Genomic DNA, 21,106 nt, shown 5'->3' on the forward strand with positions numbered 1-21,106 from the left:
TTTTTTTAAGTATTTCCTTAGGTCACAGGTTATGAGTATTTTAAAAGCTCTTAATACATATTAAGAAGGCTGGGTTAAAAGAACACAGAAACATCAATTCCAAAGAGCACCTGCACCCCTATGTTTATAGCAGCACTGTTTACAATAGCTAAGCTTTGGAAACAGTCCAAATGCCCAAAAATAGATGACTGGATCAAGAAGATGTGGTACATATATACCATGGAATATTACTCAGCATTCAAAAAAGATAAACACATGCAATTTGCAGCAACATGGATGACGATGGAAGGGATCATGCTCAGTGAAATAAGCCAAAAAGAAAAAGAAAAATACCGGATGGTCTCACTCATAGCAGGGATCTAGAAAACTTAAATAAGGGACCAGGAAAATGAATAACTATAAGAAAGTGAAAATCAAAATCAACAAAAACTATGAACCAGAGACACTTTTTGGGGGGTGGGGGGCGGGAGGGGAGGGATTGGGGTCAGAATGGGGGGATTGCAATTGTATGGGGAATATAAAAAAAAAATTTATAAAAAAAAAAAAAAAAAAAGAAAAGATAGCAGATGAAGGGGCACCTAACTTGATGAGGTTGCCATTCCAGGAGAGAAATATGGAAGGTCAAATTGTAGGAGGCATGGAAGGGGAAGAACCAGACTCAATGTTCTGATTGGATTGGTACACTTTCTTCTCTTCAAAGAAACAAAGCAAAAGTAGGAACTCTTTTGGGGATTTGCAATCCCTTATACATAAGCAACAGTTACTAAGCAGTCTTTGAGTGTATTTGTTGGAGATTATGGTTAAATCAGGAAGTGTTTAAAATTATATACCTTGCTTCTTTGTTTTCCTGGGGCAGTAGTCATTAATATGCTTATTTCTCATCTTAACATATATGTTGCTACCTTATTATTGCTAAAAGCCATAGTTTTCTGTATCTTAACTTTCCTGTTACGCTGATTATAAAAATGCCCTTGATTTTTGTTCCTCTTCATTTTTTCCTAATGACGCCTTTGATTTCCACCTCTGAAAGCTCCAGTAACAGCCTTGACCACCGGCCCTTTAATACACTTCATAATGAAATTAAAACTAAATGAAATTCAAAAAAAAAAAAAAGAAGGCTGGGTTAGTGTCTCATCACACTAGCCACTGTTAGTGGCTTCTTGTCACACTTCATATAATGACTAGTAACTACTGACAAATTTTATTTATTTTATTTTATGTATTTTTTGCATCATTTTTCATTTTTGCACAATGTATGCATTTTCATCTTGGTTATAATCCCCATATATTTCCCACCCCTTTGTTGTAATCCTATTCCCTTCTTCCCCCCTCCCCTGTAGTGTGTCTCTGGTATATAGTTGCTTGTTAATTTTGATTTTTACTTTATTATAATTAAGTCTTTTTCCTGGTCCTTTATTTAGGTTTTCTAAATTCCTGCTATGAGTGAGGCCATCTGGTATTTTTCTTTTTCTTTCTGGTTTATTTTGCTGAGCATGATTCCTTCCAGCTCCATCCATGTTGCTGCAAATTGCATGAGTGTATCTTTTTTGACGGCTGAGTAATATTCCATTGTGTATATGTAGCACATCTTCTTGACCCAGTCATCTATTTTTGGGCATTTGGGTTGTTTCCATAGCTTTCCTATTGTAAATAGTGCTGCTGTAAACATAGAGGTGCAGGTGCCCTTTTGAATTAATGTTTCTGTGTCCTTTGGGTAAATACCTAGGAGTGGAATTGCTAGATCATATGGAAGCTCCATCTTTAGCAGACTGAGGAATCTCCACACAGCACTCCATGGTGGTTGGACCAGTTTGCACTCCCACCAGCAGTGCAGGAGAGTTCCTTTTTCTCCACATCCTCGCCAACATTTGTTGCTGCTAGTTTTTTAATATGTGCCATTCTCACTGGTGTAAGTTGTATCTCATTGTAGTTTTGATTTGCATTTCCCTGATTACAAGTGATGTTGAACATTTTTTCATATGCCTGTTGGCCATTTGCATTTCCTCTTTGGAGAAGTTTCTTTTTCTGCCCATTTTTTGACTGGGCTATTTACTTTGTTTTTGTTGAGTTTCATCAGCTCTTTGTAGATTTTTGTTATTAGTCCTTTATCATTAGTGTTATGTGCAAAAATTTTCTCCCAATCGGTGGGGTGTGTCTTTGTTTTGGTTACTGTCTCTTTTGCTATACAGAAGCTCTTTAATTTGATGTAGTCCCAGCTGTTTATCTTTGCCTTCACTATCACTGCTTTGGGTGATGTATCTTTAAAGGTTACTGGGGTGTATGTCATGTAGTGTTTCGCCTATATGTCCTTCTATATATTTTATGGTTTCAGGTCTTATGTCTAGTTCTTTAAAGCATTTTGAGTTGGTTTTTGTGCATGGTGTAAGGTAGTAGTCAAGCTTCATTCTTTTGCATACTACTGACAAATTTTAAATAGACATCCATGTATGGATTTTTGATTTCAGCTTTAGGGCTAATAGCTGTCAGTCTCTGTTGGCCCCCGGGGAGGCATTCAAAATAATGGTGACTGTCAGCAAAGTAGAGCAAGTTTGGGCTGAAAGACTGAATAAGCAGGCCTGTAACCGATAGCTATGGAGAGAACAGTTCAGCCTTCTTTGACAGGCAGAAAGAATACCCCTTGGACAATGCACACCAAGACCTTTTCTTTCAGGACTTTGACTTTTATGCAAGTCCCTCTGTAACACCTACTTCTTACAGGTCTCAGCATAATAGCAGGTCATCTTTTTTCAGCGTGCCAGATTGTTTACTATGTACCTTTAAGTATCATCTCCTCTCACTTGGTGCTGTTATCAGCCCTGTTTCGTAGATGAGAGACCTGGGGAAGGGAAAGATTATCACTTGATTACCACTTTGCATGTGGAGCCTGGTAATTCTGGCCTCTCACTCGGGGTCACTAGTTTGCAGAGCTGATGTTCTTCACTACAGCACTTTCCTGCCTTGGGCCATTCTTTGGACAATAACCGGACTTGGGAAGTAGCTTCCAAGCCAGAGCTCCGAGTGCTTTTGTTTGTAGTATACAGTTCTCTGACATCAGGTGCTTGAGTGTTACAAAAAGTCTAGATTTCTCTTCTTATTTCCTGTTCTATGCCTTAAAGACTATGAACTGAGGTATTTGATTTTGAGTCCTTTGACAGCAGGGCCTATGTCATAGCAGTCTCTGAGTAAAACAGTGCCCAGCACAATGATTGGCACTTGAGTGCCCCAGCTGGCAAGTTTTCTCTAGATTCAAGTGATAAATAGGCCACAAAGATAAAGGAATTATGGTTAAATTAATTCAATATAGTCTGCATGGTGACAATGTCGGAATATTGAATCATCCACATCTGTGAAGTGATTTCAGAGCACCTTTACATATATTTAAAATAGTAGTAGGTTCTGTGCTAGGCGGTTGTAAATTGTTTTTCACAAGTGCTTGAGAAGCTATCAAGATAGCCATTATTATCCTTGGGTTGAGGTTTTTTCCCCAAAGGAAAGAGCTAAAATTTGGCCTTAGTTAGAACTGAGCAGCATATGAGAGGTTACCCTATGTGGGATCTCCTTGGGCTCCAGACCAGGCCTTGGGCTACCTGGTCTTTGTTTCTCACTTTGTTCATTGGATCAGACACTCTTCAAGGCTTCAGAGGAAGTGCAGAGAGTTGATTCTCATGTACCGGGAGAAGAGCATGTAGAGGCGGCGGAACCAGAGGAGCTGGCTGCGGTGGCAGGACATGGCTCTCTAGAAGAATCAAGATCTGGTTAGGAATGCTATATTAGAACTGTTTCTGTTATTTCCAATTCTTGAATCCTTCCTCCCACTTGCACACCTCATGCTATACAGGCTTCTCTGACTTCCTCCTGTACCCTTGGCCTTCTCTGGATTGGCCTCCAATCACTGCTTCCTCCCTTTTAACTCCTGCTTACAAACCTGGCATAGTAGCAAGATGTGGCTTACAGCAGCTCGAGAGTGCTCAGTCTCCATGCATCAGCTCAATTTTAATGCTGTGAGGTAAATACTATTATTATCACTGTGTGTGTGTGTGTGTGTGTGTGTTTAATAATTGAGGAAACTCATAAATTTCAAATAGCTAATAGGTAGTAAAGCTGAGATTTGATGCCAGAGTCATCTGAATCTGGAGCCTACATTCTCAATCACTTGCTTCACTACCTCACCTCTGTAACACATACAGGCATGTTTGATGGCCTGCAAGCTAGAATATGGTGCTCAAACCCCTCTGAATAAGGTATGCAAGGAAAGTACAATCACTACTAGAAGAAAAAAGAATGGGTTCCCCTTGCCACTAGTGGGAGAAATGTTTATTATTTTGCTATTCAAACCTACCAGAATTTAAACAGAATAGATCATACAACTGATTCAACTAGATATAAGATACATAAAAGGTTTCTATTTTTCTCTAAGGACCATAATTAAACCGCCTCTCTAAGCTACTATCATTGCAAAACTTCAAGAACTAATTTTATATTCACTGTTAGAACATACATGACTTTCTGAGATATAAATATATGTGTGATAACCACATGCTTTAAATGATGACAAGAACTATCACTATCAGAGAGTCAGTCAAAATATTATGCAGCATTGTTTCAACAGAAAATACAATGAAATCTTTTAAATAAAAATTGTTTTCAGAAGCCAAATAGAGGCTAGCATTAAAATTTTGTCCTCCTTGCCACAGAATCTTTCTTAGCCCATTTTAAATGCTCCATGACCAACCTTGCTCCACTCTTACTGTAGTTTAGGATATTATCACGGACATACACCTGCTTACTAAGTCTACTTTGTTTCTTAGACCCCACACATTTCCCTGGGTTCATTTTTCTTCTTGCTGATGTATGTTCTTTAGTAATTTTTTTTAGTGAAAGGCTAAAGACAAATTCTCTTATCCTTTGAATGTTGGCATGGTCTGTTGACATGAATGTGTTTGGCTGGAAATAAAAGTTTGAGTTATTTTTCCTCAGCATGTTGGAAAAGTAACCCCCACCCTTAACTTTCAGTAGCATCTGTGTTGATGAGGAACCTGTTGCAGTGTACTTCATCTCCTTAATGGTAACTTTAAAGATTTCCCATGTATTTCTGGGTTCTGCAGGCTTATCATATTTCTGTGGTAGATTTGTCATAGTCTGTTCAGAATAAAATATAACCTTTACACTGGGGGCCCTTTTCTTTCAGCAATTCTGGAAAATCCTCACCTATTATCTCTATCCTGTATATGAAGACCCCTCCCTCCATGTTCTCCTTGGACTATTTTTTAAATTTTATATATAATATATATTATATGTAAAATATATATATAGGCCTCTTGAGCTATGCTTTGTGTCAGCTGTTCTTTCAACTTTTTTCTCTATTTCATATTTTGTTTTCATTTCCAAATTTTCTCATTTTTGTTTTATGCCCACCTATTATTTCACTTTTGGTTTTTTGATTCATAATTTCTTATCCTTTAAGGTAGATATGAGTGTTTATTATAGTCAATTTAGAAAGGAAAAAAAAATTCAAACCATTCTCTTAAGTTTTCTCAGTTTTATCCATTGCTGTTCTCTCTGTGGTAGACTTAAGTTAACTGGGGATTGCGCATACAAATGGGAGCAATTCTCCTCAATTGCCTTCTCTCTAATTCAGTTGTTCTCAGAATCATCTTCCTACAGACAGCTAAGAGTGTCTGTGGGCCTCACTAGGTCTAGCTTTTCCTCAATAGAAAATAGTGGTCTACCCCACTGGCTCTTTACAGAGATTCCTGGCGGGCCTGAATTCCTTTTGGGCTCAAGCTAGAGCACTGCTCCATGCGTGATAGAGAAAAAATGGTAAGTTAAAATGTCCACAATAAGGGATTTGTGATATACAATATATCCAGTGTTCCAATGTACAACAATATGAACACAGTATATTATTCCAATACAGTAGAATAATGGGCAGCCATTATAAGTCTAATACTTAATGGCATAGGAGAAAATGGCCATAATATGTTCTTAAAGAAAGCTTTAAATAGTAGGCACTGTTATCCCATTAAAAACATGTACATATACATTTATATGTATCCTTATAAGATATTAATATTCTTTATAGTGAGGACCCAACATGTTAACAATGTTGGTGGAATTGCAGGTAATTTTTATTTTTTAATTTTCTTCTTGAGGTTTTTATGTATTTCCACAATCAGCACATTATTAAGGCTTCTACAGAGGCAGGATTTTGAGAATAAGAGGGTCTGGGGCACAGATGTGGAGTTGGGGTGTCCAGGAATTTGCAATCCTCACCTTGGCCTGTGCTACTTCCTTGTTGGTGAGGACAAACAGGACATCCTGGGTATGAAGCAGAGAAAAGGGCAGGTCCAGAAGGGAGATGTACTTGCGCAGCACATTCACAGACTGAAGCGTGAGCACAGAGCACCCTAGTTGCCGGGAGGGGAGAAGGAAAAGATCTTGTTGCTTCCAAGCAGTTTTCCTGCTACACACACACACACACACACACTCTCTTTCTCTCTCTCTCTCTCTCTCTCTTTACTGTCTCTTGGGGCTTAGGGCAGGGTGGTGACCATGGAGTTGCCAGCAGACTCTGGCATCTGAGCTGCTCTCTGCCTATTTTTCTCATGGACAGGAGTGAAAGGGTCATAGAAGATCTGGTTGGCTGCCCTCTACCTGCTAGATGCCCTAGCAAGAAAGGGTGGGTTGCTAGAAGTCAGGATCTGGCTACCTCAAGACCGAGGAAAATTGGGTGGAGACAGAAACTTTTATACTGAAAGTTATACTGTTTCCTGCTAAGTTACTAAAGAACTGAGGCTTGGGGAAAAGCTAAGGGGCTTTCCCAAAGCCTCAGTTTCTCATCTGTAAAATGTTGTTGAGTGTGTGCCTGTCTCACAGGGTTGATTAAAGAATCAAATGAACTATAATTGCATTCCAAAGACCTCACAGCTTGGAAAGCTCAATAAACCCACTCAGAAAGGGCACACACTACTTATGTCTTCATTTGTTTAAGTTCCATATCACTCCTGTGAGGATGTTTATTATCTCCACTGGATGGAGAGGTTAAGTATGGCTGTCATGCAGTAAATGGCCATGGTCAGACACCTTCCTTTAGGTCAGAAAGAGCTCCTAACTCAAGCAGATTAACCCAACAAGCACCCATCATTAATAAGATGTCTAATTATTTGTGGGAGTGGGGTGGGCTGTGAGTTTGGATAGCAGAATGAAAGAATTCCAGAGGTAGAAAGACTGAGAAATCTAGACAAGTGAGGGAGCAAGGCCCTGTGTGACAATTTCATGTATCAACTTGACTGGGTCAGGAAGTACCCAGATAAATTCATGTATGTTCAACTATAAACAATATTTCTGGGTGTGTCTGTGACGGTGCTTCCAGATAAGATTAGCATTTGAATTGGAGGACTCAGGAGAGCAGATTGGTCTCTCCAATGTAGATGGACATTATATAGTCTATTGAGGGCCTAAACAGAAGAAAAGGCAGAGGAAGGGAAAATTTGTTCTTTTCTTCCTAATATCTTAAACCAGAATATTGGTCATCTCCTGTACTTAGACTGGGATTTACACCACTGGCTCTTCTGGTTCTCAGGCCTTTTGAATCAGACTGAATTACATCACTAGCTCTCATGGGTCTCTAGCTTGTACACAGCAGACCCTGGGATTTCTTATCCTCCATAACTACATGAGCCAATTCCTTATTAGGTAGATAGCACACATATGGAGGTTTACTTTATATGTGTGTGTGTGCGTGTGCATATATATATATACACAATTACGTGCGAGCTACATAATCTATTGGTTCTGTACCTCTGGAGAACCCTGACTAACATACCTGGCCTCCATACCTGGAGGCTGCCTTTTCTAGCAGGGCACTTCCCAATGGATATAACCTCATTCTGAGACCTGGGGCCTGAACCAATGGGCACCCTGAGCTGAGTTTGGAAGAGTATGCTCTGCTCCCTCACCCACCCCCCACCTCTGCTTGGTCTGGGGCAGCTCTCTGTATATTTATAAATTTCACCCCAAAAAATTTCTTAGAGGGATAGAAACTACCAGCCTTTTACAAAGGGGCCAGGCCTTACCTTTAGGTAACTTCCCTTCTGAGTGCAGGGTCCTGGAGGAGAGAAAGGATGAATGTGTAAAAGAAAGAATTCCTTTGTAGGTAATAAGAAGGGCCTTTAGGGTAAGGCCCACCACACCCTATGGTCCTCCATATAGGTTCCTAGATACTTTCTTTTGCCTAAATCACCATATAGATTTCTGGAATTCCATACCTCTGGTTACAGCTGAAGAGACCAGGCTAGGCCAAGGACACCTTAGCCAGGGACAGCCCATCTGGAGGCTCGTCAATCACTCCTCAAAGTTTTTTTCTTTTGAAATTGTAAGTATGATGGGAAAGTATTTAAAAATATTTATTGATATTTCTTACCTGATAGTTCCTTTCTCCTTTTTGACCTCCTCCACTGCCACCTCTGGCAGTAAAGGCCATTGTGTGTTCACTATATGGTGAGGAGGGGTGAGGGGTCCCACAGTGATGATTTGAGGGGTGGAGAAGTATAGGTAGATAGTTCTCACCTCACCCCCATCCCACAGATGTACATACTCATATGAAAAGCGATTTTTTGGAGCAGAAAAGAGAAGTTGAGAAGAATTGATAAACTTACAGGCTTAACTCCCTAGCAGAGCCCTGAGAAATAGGAAATATTGAAAACAGTTTCTGGGATCCTGCAGTCAGAGGTGCACTCTGGGTAGACATGCACTCTGGGTAGAGCCCTGGGAATATTCCAAGTTTGAGGTGGTGAGGATCTCGATGGAAATAGTTGGGAATGCAGGATATAAGTTAAGGAGAGAGGGGAGCTCTGGAGACAGACACCTGGAAATCACACTTAAAATATGGAATCCATGGGGGAATCTATACTGAGATGAGCCTGGGGCTGGGGAGGGAATGCTAGGAACAGGAGTATGGAAGGGTCTTCTGGTGGAGGGAAGTCTGGAAGAAACTGAGAAAAGGCCAGAGGGGACAGAGGAGGGAGGACAAGCTAACCAAGACAAGTCAAAGCAGCATGTGGCAGTCAGGGTCAAATGCTATAGACTGGTAAGGCCCAAAATAAACCTAGGGACCTTAGCCGCCAGAAAGTGATTGTGGAGAAAACAATTTTAGTAGTTTGGGAGTAGCAGGCAGGCAGAGAGGGAAGGAAGAAGAGGGGAAGTAGATAGATATGAATCCTTATACAAGGGAAACACATGTTTCCCCCTAAGCATTAATGCCTGAAGCCTCAGGATGGGGTGGGGAGCAGCTGCCCAGACTGAGGAGGGCAGTGCGGTCACAAATGGAGCTAAGTCCAGAGAGGGTTAAGGGAGGGGTGGCCCAGAAGATAAGCCTTACCCCCTTGTTGGGAACCTAAGGGACTTCCACTTGCCAGGTGCATAGTGGGAAGGACCACTAAGGTCCTGCAGATGTGTGGGTGGGTGGAGGCCTGGGGTCTGCTATGGAGAAAGCACCTGTGCTATGGAGACAGGCTGAGCCTGCTCAGAAGCAGGGAAACTGCTTTGGGCCTAGAAATGGAATGCCAGCTCCTTCTAAGAAATGCTTCCTACAACTATGTCACGCATGGTCAGCATGTGTGTTCCCTGGTTCTGTGATGTTTGATTTGTTTTTCCTGGCACACATGCTCTCCTGGGAATTTCCACAGTCAAGGAAACAACTGTCAGGAAAGAGTTCACAAGTAATAATTTCTAGCATCTTCTAGTAAGTGACATACAACTTAGGGACAAGACCGGAGGATCCTAATACTGGAGTGGTGTTCTCAGTTAGCAGATAGAATAGTGAATAGGCACCTAGAATTCCTGGATTGCATTCCTGCCTCTACCCTCGTGCAGCCTGGTAGCGCTGGGCAATCTACTGTGTCAATTAAGTAAGGTGGCTGAAATTAATAGTAGGTAAGGTCCTTTCCAACTTCACATATGTCCCCGCTTCAGTCTAATATTGGGCATATTTTAGAAGGTTATAAAATAAGTCCTTCACTTCAAGTTGCCCCATTCCTTCCTCAGTAGCTAGACTGGGCCCACTATATTGCTGCTCATTGTGCCCAGGAAAAGCACTTTTCTAAAGACAGGAAACACGGCATATGTTTGTATGACTCTGACTAAGTCACTCATATCTTTGAGGTTCAATTTTATTCTTAATGATAAAATGCAGCTACATCTCTGTAAAATAGGGTGACTGTGAAAAACAAATGTTATGTTCTCCATGTTCTGTATGTATACTTCCCCCCAAAGAAAGGTTTAAGATGGTGCATAGCAGATACAGAATAAGACAACAAGGTAAGTGAGAAATAGAGGAGAAAGAAGATGAAGCCAGGAGGCACAGTGATTCACAGAATTCAATCCTTAAAGTTTTATACATGTGCTTCAAAGGGGTGCAGACTGGCCCGAAATCTTTCTGTGACCAAAGCAAAGAAAGAAATAAAATCAGTTACCCCTTTTGCTCTATCTGTGGGGTAAAAAGCCTTAGCTGTTTAGGAGGTGAGAGACCAAACACAAGATTTGTGAGAGATTTCTCACAGGGGGGACATGGTGAGGTGCAGTGAGCAATGGTCAGTGTTTTCACTCTCTAATAACTCAATAGGAAGTTTCATGGGGTTCAGATAATGAATACAAAAGTGCTTTTGAGAACAAACTCTCTCCCACTTCCAACACCTGGAGACTCCTACCTCATGGCCGCATACAAAGCGACGTGATTGCTGTGGCCACTCACTCCCCCTGCATCGAAAGTCACCACCTGTAGAGAAATATAGGGTTTTCACTGATCCCTGTCTGAATACTTACTATACTGCCTCACATTCACGTAGTCATTCCCATCCCCTTGGGAAGTAAAGGAGATGCAGAACCATGAAGCTTTTCAAATGTTTAGGATATCTGAACTGACTTTGAAACAGACCATTGGTGTGTGACTCTTGGTTTGGTTGATTGAGTAGAGACTATTTCCCTGGGTTTTACTATTTACTCTTGTTCCTGGCCTTGGAACAGAGTGGAATTCAGCATGAGAGAAACCCAGGTTCAGAATATCTTTGTTCTTATCTGTGAGCCATTAGCACAATAAATTTCCCTGGCTAGCTGCTGTGATCATGTAGATGTCACCTGTTTAATTTGTCTCTTTACCTCATGCCATACTGAGGGCACAAAAGCTTTGAGGGGTAATGTCCACATGCCCTGGAGTTAACTCCACAGAAGTGTATCTATTCACAGGCTACCTCTGTTTTCATTTTCACAGATATGTCAAATCTGTTTATTAACTATGAACTTAATCTAGGTAGCAACATTTCATTTCTGCACAGAAGGAATATAAAAAGCCAAAGAATAGTTTTAGTAACAATAACAATAGATAGTTTGAATGATAAAAGAAAATAAGAAAGCAAGAACTCAGAAAAAAGGAATAGGCGTGGTTGGTTCAGGGTGACAGGAATGGGCAAGCTGTCCTCACGGAAAGAAGGTGACAGGGAATATAGACAAAAGGGTCCTGGAACCGGGAATGGAATCAGCAGGGTGGAGATCCACTATTAGCCTTTCCTTTTTCTTTTTTTAAGAATAACAAAATAGGGGCCTCCCCGGTGGCGCAGCGGTTGAGCGCTGGGTTGCGAAGTTGCCCGCAGCCTCTGCGGCGCCGGTTCGATACCTGGCTGCTCCCCGGCCACTGGAGGAGGATCCCACATGGCGCGCAGACCTCTCCTGCCGCCCGCTGCTCCCCTCAGCAGTGTACTTCAGTCCTTCTGCCTGCTCTGCTCCCCGCTCTGGCTCTGGTGAATTCTCTCACCCTCCCGCACTTCTGACCGTACCCAGTGCATGTATAAACAAAACAAAACAAGTAAATAAATAAATAAATAAAATGCCTCTATAAAAAAAAAAAAAGAATAACAAAATATATTTTGCTAAAACATAAGATCATGAAAATATCCAGACAAGTCATGCAAAATGGTCACAAGCTATTTTTTGAAGGGAGGACGTTACATGTGACAGCAAAGTCACAATGTTATTAAACATTTGTTCAATGTTCCCATTTTGGTTCAAACAATCAAGCTTGTCTACTTATGATGTCTAAATAAAGGTAGGCTTGGAATAGAGAGGATATTCTAGAGAATGGTTAGTTGTTTTTAACTAGTGCAACTAGATCACCATAGAAAGGGGAAAGGAACCCATAAAATTGAAAAAAAAAAAAAAAAAACAAAACAAAACTGCTTACCACTCCTCAAATAACAATAAGGAAAAACACCCCTGCAGCTAACCCTGACAACTACCTCCACTCACAGTGCTTTATACTGAAGCCATGATGGGGGAGCTGAATACAAGCAGAGAGCGGGGACTGTTTTTAAATGTTTTGCAGCAATCCAGATGATATTCCTAGCCTCTGCTCAGGCTTTACAACAGTGTATCAGGGCAAGACACAGATTTGCTAATGTGCATTTAATCACCAGAGGACTGAAGATGCCTAGGTTATTATTCTGTGTTTCTAAGACTGTCCATTAAATACAAAGAAAGAAGGAAGGAGTCTTGGCAGAACAGGAGAAATGATGCATACTTGATGATCAGATCGATTTAAATAGTATTCATGGCATGTAGCCTAGTCCGTGCTCTAGCTGTTTCCATGGCTTGGGCTTTGTTGGACTTCCACTGCTGCCCTATATCATTTGCTAATGGACCTCTGGATTAGAAGCACTTAACAAAGCCTGGATTGATTGATTGATAGCAGAACTGTGTAAATCTGCAGTGCTGGGGACCACTGCTCTTTCAAAATATCTAAACACATTCTTACGCTAATGGTTGATACTGGGTACTCTTCTGGAAGGAACAGTTCAAATTTAAAGTCTCTCCTTCAAGAGGAGAAAGAAGTAGGAACAGAGAAAATATTCAAAGAGATAATTGAAGAGAACTTCCCAAATGTGAAGAAGGAGCTGAAAATTGATATACAAGAAGCAAGAAGAACACCAAACTTCCACGACGAAAGAAAAAATACAGCAAGACACATAATAGTAAAGCTCCCAAGAATCCAGGACAAGGAAAAAATAATGAAGCTGGCAAGAGGGAAGAAACAGATAACATTCAAAGGAAAACCAATCAGGCTGACATCAGACTTCTCCGAAGAAACACTACGGGCAAGGAGAGAGTGGAGGGACATAGTCAACAGACTCCAAGAAAACAGATGCCAACCAAGAATACTCTATCCCGCAAAGCTCTCCTTCCTCTTTGAAGAAAGAATATGGACCTTCCCAGACAAACAGAAACTCCGGAATTTCATTGCAACTAAACCCCCACTCCAAAAAATACTACAAGGAGTCCTAAAGCCAGAACCTCAGAGGGACGAATAACAATGAAAGAAGGCCAAAAAAAAAAAAAAAAGTTATTAAAAGAATAAATAAATAAAATCAAAGGAAAGACAAACACAATGGCAAATACAGATGTTAACATATCAATATTAACTCTAAATGTAAATGGACTAAACTCTTCAATAAAAAGACACAGAGTTGCAGCCTGGATTAAGAAACAAAACCCAACCTTTTGCTGTCTACAGGAAACACACTTAGCTACAAAAGATAAAAATAGGCTCAAAGTTAAAGGATGGAAAACAATACTACAAGCAAATGGACCAAAAAAGAAAGCAGGAACAGCTATACTTATATCAGATAAAACAGATTTCAAACTCAAAAAGATAAAAAGAGACCCCAATGGTCACTACATTATGATCAAGGGGACAATATTTCAAGAAGAAATAACACTCATTAACATATACGCACCAAACGAAGGAGCACCAAAATATATCAGACAACTGTTGCCCTCTCTGAAAACAGACATCAGAGAAAACACATACGTAGTGGGAGACTTCAACACACCACTATCAACAATGGATAGATCAACAAGACAAAAAATAAGTAAAGAAACCAAAGCTCTAAATAAGGACCTAGAGCAATTGGGCTTAACAGACATCTATAGAACACTAAACCCCAAAAAAACGGAGTACACATTTTTCTCAAGCGCACACGGATCATTCTCCAGGATCGATCACATACTGGGGCACAAGACAAACATCAACAGATACACCAAGATTAAAATCATATCAACCATCTTTTCTGACCATGAAGGCATCAAACTAGAAATAAACCATAAAAAGAAGGCAAGGAACTTTCCTACCTCATGGAGATTAAAAACCACACTACTGGAAGACCACTGGACTAATGAGGAGATCAAAGAGGAAATTAAAAAATTTTTTGAATTGAACGACAAGGAGGACACCAATATCCTAAATGTATGGGATGCAGCAAAAGCAGTAATAAGAGGAAAATATATAGCAATAGAAGCTCACATCAAGAAACAAGAAAGAACTCAAAGAAACAACCTAATCTCGAAGCTCAAAGATCTAGAAAAAGAACAACAAAAAAACCCCAAAACCAGTAGAAGAAAAGAAATAATAAAACCAAAGCAGAAATAAATGAAATTGAAACTAAAAAAACAATCCAAAGATCAATGAAACCAAGAGCTGGTTCTTTGAAAAAATCAATAAAATAGACAAACCCCTAGCCAGGCTCACAAAGGAAAAAAGGGAGAAAGCACAAATAAACAGGATCATCAATGAAAGAGGAGAAATCACAACGGACACAGCAGAAATCAAAAGAATAATCAGTAACTACTATGAACAGTTATATGGAAACAAGTTTAACAATCTAGAGGAGATGGACAAATTCCTACAACTCTACAATCACCCAAAGCTAGATAAAGAAGAAATAGAACACCTAAACAGACCAATTACAATTAGCGAAATTGAAATGGTAATCAAAAACCTCCCCAAAAACAAAAGCCCAGGACCTGATGGATTTACAAATGAATTCTACCAAACATTCAGAGATGAATTAGTGCCTATCCTTCACAAACTCCTCCAAAAAATTGAGAAGGAAGGGACAATACCAAACACGTTCTATGAAGCCAACATTACACTAATACCAAAACCGAACAAGGACAACACAAAAAAGGAAAACTACAGGCCAATCTCCCTAATGAACACTGATGCAAAAATCCTCAATAAAATTTTAGCCATCAGAATCCAACAATGTATCCATAAGATAATTCACCACGACCAAGTAGGATTCATTCCAGGGACACAAGGATGGTTTAACATCCGAAAATCAATCAACGTTATCCAACACATCAACAAAAAGAAATATAAAAACCATATGATAATATCAATAGATGCTGAGAAAGCTTTCGACAAAGTGCAACACCCATTCATGATAAAAGCCCTTGAAATTCTTGGGATACAAGGAACATACCTCAACATCATAAAGGCCATCTATGACAAGCCAACAGCCAGTATCATTCTCAATGGTGAAAAGCTGAAAGCAATTCCATTAAGATCTGGAACAAGACAAGGATGTCCACTCTCACCACTGCTTTTCAATATAATACTGGAAGTCCTAGCCAGGGCAATAAGACAAGAGAAAGACATCCAAGGAATCCAAATAGGAAAAGAAGAAGTCAAACTATCACTATTTGCAGACGATATGATATTATACATAGAGAACCCCAAAAACTCCACAGAAAAGCTAATTCAACTCATCAATCAGTTCAGTAAAGTGGCAGGATACAAAATCAACACGCAAAAGTCAGTAGCCTTCCTATACACAAACAATAAATCTGAAGAAGAAGAAATCAAAAAAACCATCCCTTTTGTTATTGAAACAAAAAAAATCAAATATTTGGGAATCAATCTAACAAAAGAGGTAAAGGACCTATACAAAGAAAACTATAAAACACTGTTAAAAGAAATAGAAGAAGACACAAAGAAATGGAGAGACATCCCTGCTCGTGGATTGGAAGAATAACATTATTAAAATGGCCATCCTTCCAAAAGCAATATACAGATTCAATGCTATTCCAATCAAAATTTCAATGTCATTCTTCAAAGAAATAGAACAATTATTGATGAAATTCATATGGAATCACAAAAAACCCCGAATAGCCAAAGCTCTCCTGAAAAAAAAAGAAGGGAATGGAGGCATTACACTCCCAGACTTCAAACTATACTACAAAGCCATAATCATCAAAACTGCATGGTATTGGAACAAGAACAGACATACAGACCAATGGAATCGAATAGAAAATCCAGAAATAAACCCACAGATTTATGGTCAACTAATCTTTGACAAAGGAGCAAAGACTATGCATTGGAGCAAAGAAAGTTTGTTCAATAAATGGTGCTGGGAAAACTGGGTCGCTACATGCAAAAGAATGAAGCTTGACCACTACCTCACACCATACACAAAAATCAACTCAAAATGGATTAAAGAACTAGACATAAGACCTGAAACCATAAACTATATAGAAGGAAATATAGGCGAAACACTACGTGATTTGCACATCAAAGACATCTTTACAAACACATCACCCAAAGCAGTGATAGTGAAGGCAAAGATAAACAGCTGGGACTACATCAAATTAAAGAGCTTCTGCACAGCAAAAGAGACAATAACAAAAACAAAGAGAAACCCCACCAACTGGGAGAACATTTTTGCACCCAACACTAATGATAAAGGACTGATCACAAAAATCTGCAAAGAGCTGATGAGACTCAACAACAACAAAGAAAATAATCCAGTCAAAAAATGGGCAGAAGAGCTAAAAAGAAACTTCTCTGAAGAGGAAATGCAAATGGCCAACAGGCATATGAAAAAATGTTCAACATCACTTGCCATCAGGGAAATGCAAATCAAAACTACCATGAGATACCATCTTACACCAGTGAGAATGGCACATATTAAAAAAACTAGCAACAACAAATGCTGGCGAGGGTGTGGAGAAAAAGGAACTCTTCTGCACTGTTGGTGGGAGTGCAAACTGGTCCAACCACTGTGGAAAGCTGTGTGGAGATTTCTGGACCTACTAAACATAGAGCTTCCATATGATCCAGCAATTCCACTCCTAGGTATTTACCCAAAGGACACAGAAACATCAATTCCAAAGAACACCTGCACCCCTATGTTTATAGCAGCACTGTTTACAATAGCTAAGCTTTGGAAACAACCCAAATGCCCAAAAATAGATGACTGGATCAAGAAGATGTGGTCCATATATACCATGGAATATTACTCAGCATTCAAAAAAGATAAACACATGCAATTTGCAGCAACATGGATGGCGCTGGAAGGGATCATGCTCAGCGAAATAAGCCAAAAAGAAAAAGAAAAATACCGGATGGTCTCACTCATAGCAGGAATCTAGAAAACTTAAATAAGGGACCAGGAAATTGAATAACTATAAGAAAGTGAAAATCAAAATCAACAAAAAACTATGAACCAGAGACACTTTTAGGGGGGTGGGGGCGGGAGGGGAGGGATTGGGGTCAGAATGGGGGGGCTGCAATTGTATGGGGAATATAACAATAAAATTTATTATTAAAAAAAAAAAAAAAAAAGTAAAGTCTCTCCTTCAGAGGGGGAACCCCGGATGTAAATAGCTAGGAAAGATCTCTAAGCAAGGTGTTGTCAGTTATGGTTTTGTGATGAGCACTCTCTGGAGCTTGGGCCAATTCTTAGAGATACTTAGATGCCACATTATACTCCATACCTTTAAGGACCTTACAGTCTTGTTCACAAGACACGGCCTGTCCTTAAAGGATAAAAGATGTAAGGCACACAACAAGCACTAGTAGTAGTTGTTCATCCTAAAGGGGACTGAAGAAGTCAGGGAAGGCTTCTTGGAGAAGACAATCTTATCTTAAGCAGGCCTGTGTTTCTTGGACACAAACTTTGAAAACTCAGAAGAGAGCAGGCATGGCATGCACAGCAGTGTGTGCTTTAAAGTTCCGGGCCTTCCCCGGTGGCGCAGTGGTTCAGCGCTGGGCTGCGAAGCTGCCCACAGACTGTGCAGGGCCGGTTCGATCCCTGGCCACCGGCGAGGGTCCCACATGGCGCACAGACCTCTCCTGCTACCCGCTGCTCCCCTCAGCAGTGTACTTCGTCAGTGTTCCTGTTCTGTTCCCCGCTCTGGCTCTGGTGAATTCTCTCACCCTCCCGCGCTTCTGACTGTACCCAGTGCTTGTATAAATAAAATAAATAAATCTTGGAAAAAACAGTGACTGTAAATTTAAAAAAAAAAAAGTTCCTCCCTGGCTATTCAAAGCCAAAGCCAGGTGGAACATAAGCTAAAAAAGAAGGCCCCTCAGCAAGGACTTAAAGTCCTTGGACTTAAGTCCTGTTCACTAGACTTAAACAAGGGCCAGAACAAAGGGGCCAAGTTAAGGAAGATGGGAGTTAATCCTGCAAGCAGGTATTACTGGGGAGATCAGCCATTCTTATGCACTAAAACAGGGAAGGAAAGAAACTATTTATTTGGGGACAGGTCCTGAGGAAACCACTACCGTGGGAAAATGGCGTAAGAAGGGGTAGTGCAGCACACTTCACCGACCTGCTGCTTTACTTCAGGCTGGCCCTGAAGACCAGCTCTGTCTACCTGTCTAGATTGTAGAGCTTCGAGAAGTTCTGACAGTGGGCTGGACATTTGACTTCTAAATTCTTGGGCTGAAAATGGCTTCATACTCAGCCCTCTGGGAAGGTAAAGCTGAGAGGTGTAAGCTGCTGATCACCACTTTTCCAGTCAGGAAAAAACAATGAAGCCAGTGCACAGAACAAGATGGTGAAGAGTCCTAGAAGGGTCAGGTACCCCCTTTCTGCCTGTGTGGACAGTTCAATAGTTCAGTGAAAATCTGCTCTTAAGAAAGGTCTAATAAATCAGTTTACTCAGGGACTTCAGTGATAAAAGTCTAACATGATCTCTGCCAGCAGGATTAATTTTTCAATGAGGATTGATCAAAACTTAAACTAAAAGATTAAGGCTTTAAATTGTTGGAACTTTAGGTTTTAACCCATTAAGGATTACTGTTATAATAATTTATTACTTTAGAGGTAGACAGCTTTCCTGGAAGCCTTAAAATCAACCACTGGGGAGGGCCAGTCCAGTGGATCCCAGTAGAGCTGAGATAGGTGTCCCCAGACCTGGCCATCTCTGCAAGTAAATGTAAATCTCCACTACTGCTCTAACTGTGACCAAATGTCCCAAATGTCCTCCCTATAGTGGGTGATGAACTTATCCTCATGTTATTTGGAGTGAGAAATGGAGGCTTACAATTTTAGCTTCACCACATGCCTACTTGGATTAGCTACTCAGACTCTGGAGACCTCAATTTTTTCAATGTAAAATAAGAATTAAAACAATGTTTACCTCTAAAAGTGAAAACGCTTGGTAAAAGGTGAGGCTGTGTATAAATAAGAATCACACCACAGGCTCCTGGGGACCTGCGTTTTTAGGTTCAGGACAGAGGTGGGGAGTGAGGGGTTAGAGGACAGTTTGGAAAAAACCTCTTCCTCTACAAGAGCGCTGATATTTTAGTTACTCAGTCTCACAAAAGGTATGTTTGTTCCTGAGTAGGTTTAAGGGAGTGCACTGGAGGTTTTGGCCTCCTTTTAGAGTGGCCCTTGAGAAGGACTGGCAGAGGTAAGGTGGACACTACACAGGTGTGCTGGCACCCTGGGCTTTGCATTCTGGGAGAGTGTCTCCTTACCAGGTTGATGTCATTCACTTCTATGTGCCGTAGAAGGATACTGGCCACACGATCTGTGTCCCACTGTACATCTGGGTCATCTGGGAAGTCCCTGGGAGGGAGAAGCACAATTTGAACACCATTTTGAATCAGGCGCTAACTTCTCCCTTTGAACAACTTCTCCCTGGGGAGAACTCCATAGGCTGTGGCAGTGTGCCAGTTTTGTGATAGGAATTGTGTGCGTGGGTGGGGTCTACCTTTAAGTATCTAGATTTCAGTTAAATAGATAAGATTTAGAAACATGGCTCAACTAGAAATTGATGCAACACACTTCTGGAGCTTAGTGCTTATTACTGAAGGGAAGAAACGCATCAATGAGATAAGGCTCAGCTGACAATTTAGGGAGATCCAGGGGTAAACTGGAAATCTGGACACAAGGCAGAATGATAGGTATTTTTGTAAGAGTAATACTAATAGCACCTTAATAAAAAGTACAAAGATGAGGTAGCTTGCTTGCTTTACAGATGAGGTAGCTTGCTTGCAAAGTTGTGAGCATTGGATTTAAACCAAGGTTTCTTCCTGCTCTCTTGTGTTTACTGCAGTACTATTTATAATATCGAAGCAATGGAAACAACCTAAATGCCCAAAAACAGATGAATGGATCAAGATGTGATATACATAACACAGTGGAATACTACTCAGTAATCAAAAAAGATAAACTCATGCCATTTGCAGCAACATGGATGGGAGCTGGAAGGGATTATGCTCAGTGAAATAAGCCAGAAGAAAAAAGAAAAATATCGGCTGGTTTCACTTGTAGGAGGAATGGGGGAGGGAGACAAAACTTGCAGGCAAACTATAGATCTGAGGCATACAGCAGGGCAGGGAGCGAGAAGGGGGTAAAAACAGAAGAGGGAAGAGCACAAGGGACTCTGGTGATGAATCACGGGTACTATGGTGGTGGGAGAACTAGAAAGGCTACAACTGAGTGGGAAAAGCAAATACTGTCAAAAAAATGAACAATGATACAAGAAAATAAAAAAAAAATTAATAAAGGAAAAAAATAAATTAATTAACTCAGGTCTCCTGACTGCAAAGCCAAGATATTTAGCAACACCCCCCCACCTCCAATCGCTGATCTCAGGAGCAGAGATCCCTGCCAGATTGATCTGCAGCTCATCAGTAGTCCACTGGTTGCGTGGGTCCAGAGGATAGTAGGGAGGGACTACTACTTCCTCTGTAGGGAAGGACATGGAGGCCACTGCTGGCAAGCAGGACTCAAGGCTCAGGGAAGGGAGACATGGCAAGGGTTAACAAACAGCCCCACCCCAGAAGCACAAGGATGGAGTACTGCTCATGATAAAGTGCTCCAGAGTTATCAGAGGTGATGTGGTAGAGGGCTCAGCAGGCAGGATGACAGAATGCCTGAGTTCCGTGCCACATGGGCATGAGATGTGTCATCTATCAAAATGAGATAGTCCCAGGCTATACCTGGAGTATTGCCAACCAGGGAAGCTCACCTGAGCTTTGGTT

The 21,106-nt window shown here is 40.7% G+C and overlaps 1 protein-coding gene across 4 annotated transcripts in view; it reads right to left on the bottom strand.

Moving 5' to 3' along the window:
* The window catches only part of PIGL (phosphatidylinositol glycan anchor biosynthesis class L), a 64,988-nt gene that overhangs the window by 5,381 nt on the left and 38,501 nt on the right, over nt 1-21,106 (bottom strand). Inside the window, exons 3-7 of one of the 4 annotated variants that reach the window (XR_008549726.1) lie at nt 19,595-19,685; nt 10,707-10,774; nt 8,076-8,107; nt 6,274-6,407; nt 3,544-3,736 (exon numbers count right to left, since the gene is read on the bottom strand). Coding sequence is in view for 3 of the 4 variants with exons in the window: in XM_037494502.2 (XP_037350399.1) it covers nt 3,638-3,736; nt 6,274-6,407; nt 8,076-8,107; nt 10,707-10,774; nt 19,595-19,685 (424 nt within the window). In the remaining variant the exon portion in view is untranslated. Of the gene's footprint in view, nt 1-1,092; nt 3,737-6,273; nt 6,408-8,075; nt 8,108-10,706; nt 10,775-19,594; nt 19,686-21,106 lie in introns of those variants that run through there. The other 3 variants (XM_037494502.2, XM_037494503.2, XM_054689605.1) reach the window with 3 other exon arrangements.

This window comes from Talpa occidentalis, unplaced genomic scaffold (genome assembly GCF_014898055.3).
Source record: "Talpa occidentalis isolate TD23 unplaced genomic scaffold, MPIMG_talOcc4v2.1 talOcc4.7, whole genome shotgun sequence".
Taxonomy (NCBI): Eukaryota; Metazoa; Chordata; class Mammalia; order Eulipotyphla; family Talpidae; genus Talpa; species Talpa occidentalis.